This window comes from Tachysurus vachellii, chromosome 24 (genome assembly GCF_030014155.1).
Source record: "Tachysurus vachellii isolate PV-2020 chromosome 24, HZAU_Pvac_v1, whole genome shotgun sequence".
In the NCBI taxonomy this organism is placed as follows: domain Eukaryota; kingdom Metazoa; phylum Chordata; class Actinopteri; order Siluriformes; family Bagridae; genus Tachysurus; species Tachysurus vachellii.
Genome location: NC_083483.1, coordinates 12,120,137 through 12,135,482, shown reverse-complemented (window position 1 = coordinate 12,135,482; position 15,346 = coordinate 12,120,137). Strand labels below are relative to the sequence as shown.

Sequence of the window (15,346 nt, the reverse complement as noted above, 5' to 3'; positions counted from 1 at the left end):
TTTTGATAAAATGTGTTTATTTAACATTCAACACGAGGCAGCCTGCTATGAAAAGTATACCAAAGCAGACACATTATTCATGCTTTAGTTTAACGTGCATTGTGGGTAATTATGAAGCCCAGACCTTTGTTAGTTATTTATCATGAGATAATTTAAGCTGGAGACAAAGAAACTTTATAGGAACCAAGTCACCACCACTGTGCTCACTAAATCACTACCAGTTTCCACCAGTTTAACAGCCAATACACTAGAATTGATCCATGTTTCCACCTGTTGATTAGCCAAACCACTTGAACTGTTCCATTTTTCCACCAGCTTAATAAACTGACCACTAGAATTCCTCTGTTTCCACCAGTTTGACAGCCAAATCACTTTAACCCACCCATTTCCACAGGCTTAATAGTCAAACATCTAGAACCGAGCCCTGTTTCCTTTAGTTTAATAGTCACTGTGTTGACTGTTGTGGTTGTTTATCATTAAACATAAAACCTGTTACAGAAGTTCCACTAGAGGAGATGCATGAAGGCATAGTTTAGACATTAACACTGCAGCTGCTTCAGTTAGTCTCCATTAGACACAAGCTGCATATTATTTACTGAGCACCATTAAGTTGATGCTGATGAATGAATCAGCTTTGTGGATCACTGGCGTCGCTTGATATCCCATTCATCTTAAAACTTAAGACGGAGCATAGTTGAGACATTACTCATGTTATGGATTCCCTGGAGCATCTACTGTGGGTAATTAAGAAGCATGTGTCATATTTAGATATTTATCATTTGATAATTTTGTTGCGACATTCTTTGTAGAAACACAGTTTTTTTTAACACAGAGACTTGATGCCATTTTCATTCCAATGTTTTCAGTTCCTCTATGATGTGATCTTTGATTGGTATATGATCTCCTATATGCTACGTCACACAGCAATCAGCCACTAATGGCTAGTTTCATAATGCTATCCATTCAAACCAAAAATTATGGCCAATTGCAGGAATTCTAATTTGTCTCAACGGTCAGGTGAAAACATTTGTTTTGCAACTCAGAATCATTGTCATAACTCTGACAAAATTCTAAGGAAAAATTGCTGTATAAAGTTAAGGTTATGAGTTCAATCCCCAGGGGCCAAGGAACCATTCATTCATTCATCTTCTACCGCTTATCCGAACTACCTCGGGTCACGGGGAGCCTGTGCCTATCTCAGGCATCATTGGGCATCAAGGCAGGATACACCCTGGACGGAGTGCCAACCCATCTCAGGGCACACACACACACACTCTCATTCACTCACGCAATCACACACTACGGACAATTTTCCAGAGATGCCAATCAACCTACCATGCATGTCTTTGGACCGGGGGAGGAAACCGGAGTACCCGGAGGAAACCCCCGAGGCACGGGGAGAACATGCAAACTCCACACACACAAGGTGGAGGCGGGAATCGAACCCCCAACCCTGGAGGTGTAAGGCGAACGTGCTAACCACTAAGCCACCGTGCCCCCCGCCAAGGAACCAAGTCATATAAAAAAGGTTTAGAGGAACCAAGCTGTTTCCACCAGTTTAATAGACAAACCATTACAACCAAGATGTTTCCACCAGTTTAATAACCAAACCATTAGACCCAAGACCCACTTGTCTCCAGAATAAGAGTTGCACAAACCAAGCCATTTTTCCACCAGTTTAATACCCAGACCATTAGACCTGATCCATTTTCCCACCAGTTTAATAACCAAACTGCTTTAATCGATCCAAGTCTCTACCAGTTTGATTGCCTACTCTAGAATTGATCCTCATTTTATATCAGTTTGGTTCTATCATGCCATGGTTCCATCCAGTTTTATAGTCAAACCAATAGTACCTAGCCAGAAATATTTCTTAGTTTCAGTTCGTATTTTAATGAAAATCATGTAAACAACAGTTCTTGTCATAGTGACAAAATGATGTCAGCCTTAAGGTGCTAATGTTACTTTTTTTTCCTCAAAACATTGGCATCTGAAAACTGAGTTCATGGCAGAAATACACAGAAAACCAAATCATACACTGTCTCTAGAACAGACACTGGTAGCTTGTTGGTGGAAAACAGGTACCAGAGGCCCTTGACTGCTTTACACAATCCTTCAGTTGTATCTTGTCTCAGTTGTTAGATAGACTGGATGAAACTGTCTGCCAAATTAAAGTCCTTATGAGACAGCACATCTTCAGCCAGCATCATTAGTAAGATGTCCATTCCAGAATTTACACTCGTAGAACAGCAGGATGCTGTGTTTAAAGGGAAAAAAACAGGTTTTTATATTTTTACCTGGCTTGTAACACATGCACCTGAGGCTAGAGATTCCCTGGCTCACACTCCTGGTATTTCTCGTTCTTTCCAATGGAAACATGGCTCCAAGAATAGAAGAAATCATACTGTGCTTGTTTTCTGGAGGTTCCCCAACATGTGTATTCATTTGACTATTTAATTACACCCTGCCATGTCATGAGCCGTGAGAGAGAGAGAGAGAGAGTGCAATAAAAAAAATAAGGGAAAGTATGGACTGCTGTGTGTAGACATCCATCCTGTGCTCTGAAGTTTGTCCCTAACATATGTGTGAGAACCACTTTGTTGCACAAATAGGAGTATGCCGAACCCAGCTGAGCTGCACAGGTTCTTTTGTAAAGATAAAGGTTAATGTCTGCCAGTGTGCCAAGCATTTCTGGGTTTGATTGAGGATGAAAAACATTGGAAATGTCAGATAGGGAAAAAAATCTTTGTGAATATGGCCTATACAGTATTTGAACCATATTGGGTTCCATTGGGGTAAACAGAACCGAAATGGCAAATGAAGTCATCAAAGTGATGGACTGATAGAAGAGGTCTGTTGGGGCTTAAATCTTATGTTGGCCCAAAAAAAAAAAAAAAACCCACAGAAGCAAGCGTTTATTTTTGTGCAGGTGAACAGATATGAATGAAGCTTGTTCATTAACTTAGGAATAAATTGGACATTAGACTCATTTATTTTCAGTAAAATTGCTTTCCAACCAAGTTCATCCAACCAAGTTTGTTAGAAAATGTTGTCATCAGACAGATCCAAAAGTCACTGTATGGATTGTTGGGATTAGTCAGTATTCCTTCAGGAGTGGGTTAACCTCTATTTGGAGGATTGGTTAGGTGACTGAGGGTAGGGAGAGTATCTCTACAGCACATATGCAGTGGATTGGCACATCCGGGTGCTGAGTGATTTCATTGTGGCTCCAGCCAGAGTTACCACATGGTCAAAAAATAAAAAAAACTGAGTTTATTACTTTCAAACTCACCAATAATCCAAAAATATTTCACATCTAATCATTACGGTGTGGCCAAACTGTTGAATTGGTACTTGCAAATTATTTACATATCATTATTACAATGAAAAAATTGGTCATTGTTTCCCTTTTGGGGTTAACTTCATATTGTGTCGGACTAATAAAGAAGAAAACAAATAACAAAACAACAAACATATTTCACACTGCAAGAGAACAGAGTGTTCGGTTTTTTCCAACACAACATTTACTGGGGTTAATCACTTTGATGACCCATTGATGATGATGAGGGTAGGTAACACAAAAGAGTTCAATCAAACTGGCAGCACCACAATTGGCACTTAATTGTTAATTAATATAGCAAAGTGTTTACAAAAACAGTCTAATTTAATTATTTGCCACACGTTAAGTCATTTGGAGGAAAGTAAATTTTAGTCATTCCGCTGTGACTATACGAACACAAAAACTTCATCAATCTTATTAACCATTGACTGGAAGTAGCATTTTTCCCCCAACAGTTATCAAAAATCCTGATTTAATGAAGTTCAAGGAAGACAGAAATTAAAGGCGCTGAGAACGGGATGCATTTCTGTCTTCGGATGGACCACGACCAGCTGGCTCGAAGCAGTGAAGGAAAACATAGCTGTATAGCGACGTTGGCATCAGCAACTCTACTCTTTAAATAAACCATCTACTCCATTGCCAGGTGCTCCCTAGCTCCAAACTGCCAAACTATTACCACTTTCCCAAGCATACGGTCGTAATTGAGTAAGCCAGCTTTGCCAGCGTCTTACCTCATGCTCAAGATAATTCTCAATAAGCATGATAAAGAGGTAAATGAAAGTTCTCAGTCTGGGACTCAAACCAACTCCTTGTCATAAGTGGATTGCGGTTCTCTGAACGTCCTAGATCAGAGAGAATCAGTCTCATCCTGGGAGTTTCTTCCACACCTGAGATGTTTAGAATCTTAGAGTGAATAATGTCTAATGTCTTACATATGGCATGATTTTTCAACCTGTATTTGCCCATCAAAGGGTTTGTATGACATGATACTCATTTTACACCAATGATATAGGCATATCTACTGTATAACATCTTCCATCATCTGTCTTTTGGAATTAGTAAAGTTCACAATTCGCATTCACAAATGCAGAGATTTTATCACTTCAAGTCTCCATTTGCTGTAAAATGAAGTCACCCGTAGGCATTTCTACTAATGGTTGCCATAGTAACAACATTTCTCCGTGGGCAGGCAAGTAGCATTCCACTTGACAACAAATCAGTTTTCTTGCTGCTCAAATGAAACATTCTGGACGGAGAGCTTGAGTTTGTATAATAAATCAGTGTGTAGATGCATCATATCATATACAGAGTATGTGCTCTACTGACTCCACTCCCGCCGGTAGTCCCTGCACCAAGTCTCTCCATATTTGAATTAAGTTTAACTTTTCTCACCTTTGTCACATCGCTTCACCGTACTGTGAAAAGCAACGGGTTTGGGCGCACCGTGATGGAAGAGCTCGCATCTTCTTTTCACCTGTGCGCACCTCAAAGAAATCAATGAAGCTTCCACATGCCTTTGATAAAGCAGCCAAACTCAAAGGCAGAGTGAGATTTCTTCTCTTTCATCTGCTGTGCTTGAAGTAGTGCAGTAGATCAGCAGAAAAACCTGGGATGCAAGTTCCAACACTTGCCAGCATGCAAAGGGATTTTAATTTTGATTCCTCTATGAGGTCCAGTCATGGGATTACAGATTAAATCCTAGTCATGTGATATTTAGTGTCGAATTTTAAGGTTTCGGAGTACTTCATTATTAGGTTAAAGAGTTTCACACTTGATTTTTCTTCACCAATTTTCATTTTGTCAGGAATTCACAAAGATGCAAGACTCAGGGTTCTAGAATTATTAATGTCCTAGGAATAAGATTAAATTTGGCATACAGTACTTAGCTCTATGTTTTAGCTTTACATTCTTGGCCTTCTGTGGCTCTACATCATCCAGACCGACTGTACTGGATATATACACAGCCATCTTTTTCTTCTACACATGACAATTGTGGAAGGCTGGAATGGGCCTCTTTCAGCCCAGGGTTTACACGGTGAAGATCAGTCCACATCAATAAGAGAAGAAAAAAAAAAGACAGGTACATCCTGTCTGCCATTTAGGGTCGTGACAAAGTATGAATCCAAGATCGGGAACACAAAAATATGTATTCTAAACAGCACAAAATGCAAAGTAGGCATCATTACACAGTTATAGCTATTGACTCATTTGTTTTGCTGCACTCGGCCAGTCTCGTTGGCACTTGCACAGCTGATAGATGGAAGAGCAACACGGCTGGAGCCAGGGCTTCCAGAGCATGTGTGTGGCTGAGAGCTGGTTCTCGGTGGGTTCAACACCCTGCGTGTGCACCCTCTTCGCCTCCAGGATCACCTCCAGCACAGAGCTGAAGTCAGGCTCTGTATCTGGGGTTAGCGGGTTCATTTCAGACGGGTCTTTCGAAAGATCGTACAGCAGCGGAGGGTCGTGTCGGGTCACGTAGGCCTCCGTGCAGAAGCACGCGTGCGTGTGGAAACAGGTGGTAGAGTTTTCAGGGTAGAAATTAGGTGTGAAGAAAAAGGCTTTCCATATTGAGGTACCTGGTAAAAAGAGACAGACAAGTACAAAATAAACCTTCTGTGTGTGTTTGTGTGTGTGTGTATGTGTGTTTTATGACTCACTGTTAGCGGGGTGCCACCTCACAGCATTCAGAAAGGCATTGCAGTAATGGAACAGAAATTCATGTTCTGAACGCTGCACTCGTCCCTGCAGCAATGGCATGAGGTCACGTCCATCTATCTCCCTGAAAAGTACATGCACACCGAGAGCTGTCTGCTGTCTTGCATTATGAGCTGCATTTGTTTTGCTATTTCGCGTTACGAGGGTATGTAGTATCGTATACCAGAGCAATATGTGTGAAAATCCTTACATTTTATTCAACTGGTTCAACTGGTATTCCACTTTGATTCATCAAGTGTACGTTTGACAACTTTTGACCTTTCTACTGTAGAATTATTTATGTAGAAATATATAAGCTTCAACCCAAATTTGTCCAAGTGGTCATTTTTGACTGGCAGCAATGTGGTTTTATGACAGACCCACCTATCACTGGGGATGCTAGCGCCAGCTAATTTCACCACACTAGGGAAGAGGTCCATGTTACTAGTGACCTCATCAATAACTTTTCCTCCAGGTAATTTTCCCGGCCAGTGTAGGATCCCCGGCACCCGAATCCCTCCTTCCCAATTGGTTGATTTCCCTCCTGCTCAAAAAGAGAAGTCATCACTGAGACATTGTTAGCATTTAGAGCGTGACATAAGAAAATACCATTTATCGACTGAAAAAATCTTTTGATTTTAATTAGTGCTCATTTCAAGAACTCTTGAAAATGAGTGCTCTTTGTGGACACTTGGCATTTCAAATAAAATACTTAATTATCATCGGCGCATCTCTCACTACACATACTCGCAACTAGCATTTTCATGTTTTCAATAATATCTCCTATTTATAACTTTTATTGACTTACAGCTGTTCTGTTGACAGTTGGTTACCTCCTTACAATGTATAACTACTTCTTATGAAGATGGCTGTTCTAATAACTACTCTCTTCCCTCTGATGAACAGTTACACACTATAAATATGGCTGTTCTAATAACTGCTCTCTTCCCTCTGATGTACAGTCACATACTTTAAAGTTTGCTGTTCTAATAACTGCTGTACTCCCTCCGGTGTATAGTTACACACTATAAATATGGCTGTTCTAATAACTGCTCTACTCCCTCTGATGTATACAGTAGTTTCACACTATAAAGTTGGCTGGTCCAAATGCTCTCCTTCTTTTGATGTATAACTTTAAATTATAGCTGACATATAACTACAAACTATAAAGATGGCTGTTCTACCCACTGCTCTCCTCCCTCTGATGTATACTATAAAGATGGCTGTCCTAATAACTGCTCTCCCCCTCTGACATATGACTACACACTATAAAGATGGCTGTTCTAATAACTGCTCTCGTCCCTCTGATGTACAGTTACACACTGTAAAGATGGCTGTTCTAATAACTGCTCTACTCCCTCCGATGTATAGTTTCACACTATAAAGATGGCTGTTCTACCCACTGCTCTCCTCCCTCTGATGTATACTATAAAGATGGCTGTTCTAATAACTGCTCTCCCCCTCTGACATATAACTACACACTATAAAGATGGCTGTTCTAATAACTGCTCTTTTCCCTCTGATGTACAGTTACACACTATAAAAATGGCTGTTTTAATAACTGCTCTACTACCCACTACTCACTTACCTCTGAAGTATTACTACATTCTATAAACAGTGCCTTTCTATCCACTCTTTACGTCCCTGTGGTGTTTATACGCTCTACCTTTATATATGCCGTTGTAACCTCTGTGCACCTCGCCATGGATGGAGATCTCCTCTAAGTGCGGGCCTTGATCTGAGGTCAAATAAACCAGTGTATTATCCTTCAGCTTTAGTCGCTCCAGAGATTTCATTATCTGGCCTGGGATCAGAAAAAAAGACACACTGTGATGACGTATTATCAATATACAAGGAAGAAAATAAAAAATCAATAATAATCTAGTTTATGTACATAGAAAGGATTTTACTGCTTGGTTATTGACAAACTGGCTCCGCCCACAAACAGACAGTGGAATGCAAATGAGACATGCGAGCACGAGCTGTGAGACAAGATACTGTACGTTTTTTCACATAAATCTCCCTAGTTACTGTGTTGCCAGGCGAATTTTCTAATCTCACCCCACACTGTATAAGCTCAGACACGACTCTTCACATATCTAATAGAGTTAGCTCACTAACTCTAGCTAGCTAATAAAATGTACAGAACAAATCTATCATCCCCGGTGTTTTTTTTTTTGGTTTGTTTGTTTTTTGAATCTGTGTTCTTCAGGAATCTTCTGCAGCAACCCTTGTATTTTGTTTTGTAGCGTGTGAAAAATGCCACACGTGAGGTTTTTTTAATCTAACAGCGACATTCAGTTTTAAACACCATGACATTGGCATGACATCATCATTGTTCAATAGTTTTACATGCCAGCTAGTGGCGTGTAAAATCGATATTTGGTAAAGTCCAATAATTAGTAAGATACATGTATTACTACGTAGGAAAAAAAAAAAAACAATTCTTAATATGAATTGACTGAATAGTTACCATTAACCTGTCAGTATCCGTTTAATTCAATGTTTGACATTAAAGATTAAGGTTTTTCCATACGGAAGTGTTTTCTTTTCCGACGGGATGTTAGAAACCTGCATATCAGCAATCAGCAAGATACTGCAATCTTTCCAGTTGTGCTAAACGCTCTGAATTCAAATCACACACTACCTTCTTTCAGTCATTTAACTGCAGCAGATGGATAGAGATGACTAAACTTCTATAAAACGGAACACCAGCCACCGTGGCCTCCGCCATTAAATGCTCATTTGCTCATAAGTTTTTTTACAGCTCAAAAAAAATAAAAACTTTATGCAGTTGCACAGACAACAGAGGTGCCTAGAGATTATAGCTGTTGTAACCGGCGCTGACATGAAAATAAAGATGTTATCAGGAAACGAGCTCCTCCTATCGCCTGAGTTCTTTTCTTGCTGCCATTATACTCAGTCTCGAGACTTATATATACCATGATTAGAGCTTTCCTACACACTGCTCATGTTCTTCACTTTTTTTTTTGTCCCTCAAAGAATTTGAAGATTTTGCGATTGTAGAAATTCAAGCAAAATCAAGCGGATATTCAAAATTTAGAAAATTACAAGATTTCCAGCAGATTTGGGCCCACGAATGTTCATTCAGCCGAATCCCTTATGTACTCACATGTGTGGAACGTGAGGACAGCTATAATAGAAAGTCATTACATATGTGTCTTTGCTGGTAGGCATTTATAAGGAGAATCATCTGCTTGTAATTTGGCCAGTTCGAGTTTTCTACAAAGAAATCAAGCATTTTTGGCAACATCAATGACAAAAAAAAAAAAATTCTGGAGAAATTGATTTTTGACATTCAAAGCCAAGACTCAGTACCTACACTCCAGTCCACTTCCATGACCGCATCTCCGTACAGTCCGTGCCGGCTTTTACCACGGAAGGAAGGAGAAGCGAAGAGAGCTGTGTGAACTTGTACGAAGGAGAAGAAGAGCAGGAACGGTCGTGCAGAATTCCTGTCAAACAATATAAAATTAAATCAGCTGTATTAAATCAGGTTTTGTTAAAGATAATAAAGCAAATCTTCTCCAAAGCTTGGGCAAACGGATAGGAAGCCGGAATTATTTGTGATACAAATATTAAAAATATACTGATGACGAGGCTGGGATTGGGGATTGATCAGATATCGTCTTCGTTTGCTCTCGTTCATAAAAAAGCTACGGATATCAAATATGATGTACGCCTGGTGTATTGTTTAGTGATAATAATCAGGCAAAAAGAATAACATCTATCTGGATACATTTCATAATAAATAATGGCAATAGAGAAAAATAGTAAGAGATACAAGAGAAGGCTCTCCAACTCAAATAACCTGAACAAATAGGTTAGAAGTATTAAAAACTGTTAAATACATAAGTTTAAACTGTATATTTGATAGTGAAAGTGCCATAAATTATGCACACAGACTGCACTTCATTTCGGAGAGCACTGAAACACATGTATGCTTCTTAAGGGCTAATGTTTCCTCTTGAGTCAAGGCGCAATTCAAGTGAAATTTGCACTCTTTTTAAAAGAAATCCCGCTCATATCCATTGGCAACACACTGGGCATTAAAGATACTGGTTTAATGCCGTAACATATTAAACATAGGCCTCAGCAGAATCCTAAGTTTATTGCTAGCGACACAAAAACGCAAAATAGCATATAAAAATAGCTAAATAAAACGGTCATAAATGTTTATTAAATGTTTAATTGAGCTTAAACTTGTGTATTATAATAGAACACTTTGAAGCAAACACTTATCACTTATCACTGCTGATTCCATGGGTTTATGTTGATGGAAATCTGTTGATGGAGTATTTCTTTCATTAAAATTGGTCAATGTTCACAGACCTCTCCAGGAACTCGATGGCTTCTTTGGTCATCTTCTGCGTGAGGTTCTCGGACACGTATGGCTGCTCCACCACTTCGTCTCCTCTCATTAAGAAGCAGTTGAAGTAGGGGAACGTGAGCACCCACAAGAAAAACAGAGCTACGGTTGTAAACAGCGTTATCCCCAGGCACAGAACGAGCCTGCGAGATATGAGAACCAGTCCTTTAGCATGGAGGAGGAGCAGAGCGGCGAGCGCAGCACCCAGCTCTCTGTAGGGAATGTGGTTTCGGACGTTGTAAAAGACGGAGCCGTGGCTTGGCTGACAGTCTCGTAGGTTGGTCATGGGGATGCCGTAGAAGTGCTCAAAACCATGAGCACTGGGATGGTGGCAGTGATCTGTGTTGTGCATACAATTCAGGCCCAAGTGCCATTTTCCTGCAATGGAAAATAGTAATAAAAAAAATCGCATGTTGTTTCTATGCGAGATGAACGATTCTGTCTTGATGCTTGTAAGTAAAGGCGGCTGCCTCGAGGCAAAACACAAATGTTTTCCCTGCAATTTAAAGAAAACCGAAAGGCAACTATAGATTTTTAATGATCCATGCCAAATGAATATGACACGCTGAATGTCTTTGGTACACTAGGAAATGTTTTTTATGATGTGTATATATATATGTATAGTGCATACCAATCAGAGCTGTTGCATAGCCTTGTTCCTTCAGGATCTTGGCAAACGTGATCTCCTCCTTAGGAAGGCCACCAGATACGGCAGAGATTATATACACGCCAACACGACCGTGACTGGCCATTCCTTCAGCGAAATCACACACGGATTATATGAATTAACCATCATATTTTTTTCTGTTTATGAGTGTCAAACCACAATATTTACACATAATTCCATGATATACACCTACAAATATAAATTGTTCGATACCTGCCTGTAGTAGGGTAAGGTGTAGCTTGACAACATAGAGCATATCTTCTCCCTCGACGTAAGAGTAAGCTATCATAATGAAAAGCCTACATTCTGACAGCTTTACTACAGAGCCCACTAAATCTAAAGCATATCATACCACACATTCAGTGAAATAACTATATTCCCTGCTGGTTTGCAGCAGGATGCCACGCTAATGCTGACCTGATCGGATGGGGTATCTGCCGGTGAGAAAGGCAGCTCTGCTGGGTGTACACAAAGGAGAGGCTGCGATGTGCTGGGTCAGCTTCACTCCATCCTCTGCCAGCCTGTCAATGTGAGGGGTCCTGCGGCGCAAAACACAAAGCACATCCATTACAGTCTTCTTCTCCACACTGCAGCGCTTGATGAATGAGTGAATACGGTTGATAGCTGACAAGGGATTCAGTTCTAACGACTTTATCATATCAAACATTAATTACATGCTTCAGCAGAAAATACAATTTACAAAATGCAGATTTTTTGCTCATCCTAATCAGAGTCGATCAGCCGATACGTGTTTTGTATCCGACGTCTGCTTCTTTAGTATCACACTAGAGCCATGACGGCTGACGCATGGAAGTCTCAAAATTACAAAAGTCCCTGCAAATATCTGCCTCAAATCATGTCCGGGTTTGATGATGATGATGCTGTGGTTTACAATACGGAGGATTCCGAATAATGCACCTTTCCAGAACCATTTTACAATTTCACAATTTTACATTCTTATAATATAATTGGTATCGTTCCAGGTAAAGAAGTTCGATGCAGCAGGAAACATTACACCCACACACCTCCAGAAGCCTTGGTTCGGTTCTGATATTGACATGACAGCATTGACAGCAGGGCTAATCATTTTTGTCACTATATTTTTATATTAGATATTAGCTTTGTTAGGGTCATTATCAGTAACATAGAGAAGGACCCTTGAAAGACTGCTCTCCTTCTTGGACAACACCGATCACCCTGCACAGAATATTCACCAGGCAGAGGAGTGTGTTCAGTGGTAGACTGCTGTCTCTGTCAAACTCCACTACAAGACAGTTTTACTGTGTCTGTGAAATCTTATTTCTCTGTATGTTGCTACTGGAAGTTGAATTTTCTCCAGGATCAATAAAGTATCTATCTATATAACTAATCTAAACATCCAAATCATTACTACTTCAAGCCAAATGTTCCTCAACCCTGACCAGGAGAGTACAAGAGACTAAATATGTTTATATAAGAGACTAATGTTGTAAAAATATAATGATAATGATGTAAAAATATAATGACCCCCTGGTCTCAGGGGTATAAACACTTAACATTTGGAAATAAGGGCTAATAATATGTATTAGATACTACTTATAATGATGCCTTTCACTCTCCCTCTCCATCGACTGCCTGCCAGCTCTTGCGTATCACCATAAAGTCAGACTTCTGTTGACTTTCATGTGTCTGAGTTGACATACCATATGATGTATCACAATTTCTCCTGACACAATCTATTTTTTAACATTTTTCACAAAAAGAAAAAATCTACACATGTAGAAATCATACATTAAACATTATTCTTTGTTTGCATGATTAATATTACACCAGCATTACTATAATTAATGCCAGTTGCTCTTATCAGACCTGAAAGATGGCTTCATTCATGATTTAAAAGTGTTGTGATATTCAATCCATGGCTCGTGTGGCTCACAACTATCCTGTCCTTATTTCTCCCCAGTCGGTGCAAACATTTTGTGGCAGTTTTTCATCACTGTCGAGTCCCTGAACAGCTTTCACTCGAATTGAATGCAAACGTAAAGGACACTTGCCGCTCTCAATCTCCTCCTCAGTCAATGCAGCTAAAAGAAATGACACTTTAATGAATGGATATGGGAGGCGGGATGGTGAAGAGGAGTGCCTCATCTATATCAATCTGCCTACATAGAGTGGGTCATCATCTATGACAACCCCATGAAGCGCCTGATTAAACCACACAACCCTGCCCTGTCTGTGCTTATATTTAGGACAGACTGCCGTATTTGTTCTTAGAGTTGTCCTTCCAGTACGGCTATTTGTTTGAGATTTAGACATCGCTTTTTGCTTTGTATTGCTCGGCTGTTGTGTATGAAAAAGCACTCAGTCCCTGAAGGGCTTAAATGAAAGCCGACAGTGACGCCACGCAGCCTACTTCAGAGTTGTGTTTCCATAGCATCCAAGGTCTCCTATTCCCAGATCATCCACCATCATTAGGACGAAATTAGGCTTCGAAACAGCCCGAGCTGAAGGAGCACACAGCAGCGCGCCGAGAAAGATCAGGGTCCATGGAGATTTCATTCTGCATGGGGTGAAATAAAAAGACACAAAGCATTCAACAATGAATTCTTATTTGCCAATATTCTCCTCAGCCATACCTTTATTAGAGGAGTCACATCCTTATACAGGTCACATGTATACAGTGTGTATACAAGCAAACAAGTGTATACAGCATCATTATAATGTTATAATCATAACATATCCCAATGTAGTATAGAATTATAATTGTATTATAAGTATTATAAGCAGTCACATGGTCAAATACCAAATAACTACGAGTTTATATACGAGTCCGCTCCATAAAGCAAACAATAATACTTGTAATAGTGCACTGTATTACTTATTATATTACTTCATAACGCTCCGTTTGGCTCTATTGACATTAACAATCAAAACAAGGAAGTTAACGAAAGTGGTTGTCACGTGACCTGCGGCTAAGGTTTTGATTGGACGACTCTCGGTTATTGTTTTTAATAAATACCGATTTATTTTGCCACCTTTTTTTGACTGTTTATTTATTTATTTATTTATTTATTTAATTTTTTTTTAACAAACAAACTTGATCAGGATTAAAATTATGATTGTCAAGTCTGAATTGAATGTCTTACGTAAAAGACTGAACTAAAACTGACTGAAAACTGACGCTTTAATTTCATTTAATTCATTCAAATCATTATAAATATCACATGTAAATCTTGAAAGGCTGTTTATTTTTTGCTCAACTCCTAAAAATAGATTCCAGATTGAGCTTATACACTACTGTAATTACATGGTGTTGAAAAAAAAAAAAAAAAAAAAAAAAAAAAAAAAAGAATTAAAAGAATTGAAATAATTGACTCTATTGGTTGTTATTTATTATCACTATATATACACACCGTTAGAACACTGTAACAATTACTGTATATAACTTTTGTACGATTATACATACAATGTACATATTACATATTGTATTTTTTATACTAATCATTCTCTACACATATTGTGCCTTACATACATCTGCACTATTTAATTTATGTGTATCTATATATACCTTACTGTACATCCTGCCTAATATATATATATATATATATATATATATATATATATATATATATATATATATATATATATATATATATATATATATATATATATTATATGCTGTACATATGTTTACATATATATCTATATATATTACATGCTGTACATAGGCTACATATTTATTTGCACAATTGCTTCTCTTTGCACTTCTGGTAGATGCCAAACGTTGCTTTGTACCTGTACTATGCACTGACAATAAAGTTGCATCTATCTATCTATCTATCTATCTATCTATCTATCTATCTATCTTGAGTTGTATATTGAAGGTTTCCTGTTGGAAGCTGTCCAGTTTACAGAAGAATCACACATGCAGTGTACAGTCGAACAGCGCCACCTGCTGTAACACAAACTCACTACAAACACACTACAAACACACACATACACACACACACACACACACACACACACACACACACACACACACACATTGATCAAATCCCTTCAGTACAAACTACAAATCATCCATGAACCAGTGATGTTATGTGGCTGTTCATTTAACTTTCTTTGCCTCACTTTTCAAAATATATGAGGTTAAAATCTTAGGAAACTACTTAACTGTTAATTTTATTAGCAGTTCAAGATTTTGTTTTGCTGCATTTAAACTGATGAAGTGTTGGAATCGAACAGTGTTGAGGAAACTGTGTACAAATATCTCATT

General features: G+C 38.9%; 1 protein-coding gene across 2 annotated transcripts; it reads right to left on the bottom strand.

Annotated features, from left to right (window-relative positions):
* Window positions 1–2,902: 2,902 nt before the first annotated feature.
* On the bottom strand, window positions 2,903–14,032 carry sts (steroid sulfatase (microsomal), isozyme S). 2 transcript variants are annotated; one of them, XM_060860398.1, is made up of 10 exons: window positions 13,949–14,032; window positions 13,484–13,630; window positions 11,509–11,630; window positions 11,056–11,178; window positions 10,388–10,802; window positions 9,374–9,510; window positions 7,701–7,838; window positions 6,419–6,578; window positions 5,998–6,119; window positions 2,903–5,916 (listed from the first exon to the last, which is right to left on the bottom strand). In XM_060860398.1, exons 2-10 carry the CDS (start codon window positions 13,627–13,629, stop codon window positions 5,537–5,539), a joined length of 1,743 nt encoding a protein of 580 aa, XP_060716381.1. In that variant the 5' UTR covers window position 13,630; window positions 13,949–14,032; the 3' UTR covers window positions 2,903–5,536. The 2 variants fall into 2 exon arrangements, with proteins under 2 accessions (XP_060716381.1, XP_060716380.1); XM_060860397.1 differs by having other exon boundaries at window positions 13,961–14,015.
* Between the last annotated feature and the right edge of the window lie 1,314 nt (window positions 14,033–15,346).

Coding starts and splice junctions, on each gene's coding strand:
- sts (XM_060860397.1), bottom strand. Junction 7,839..9,373: donor GGAAGTGGACTGGAGTGTAG/GTACTGAGTCTT, acceptor TTCTGATCCCAG/GCCAGATAATGAAATCTCTG. Junction 5,917..5,997: donor GAGGTGGCACCCCGCTAACA/GTGAGTCATAAA, acceptor TCTTTTTACCAG/GTACCTCAATATGGAAAGCC.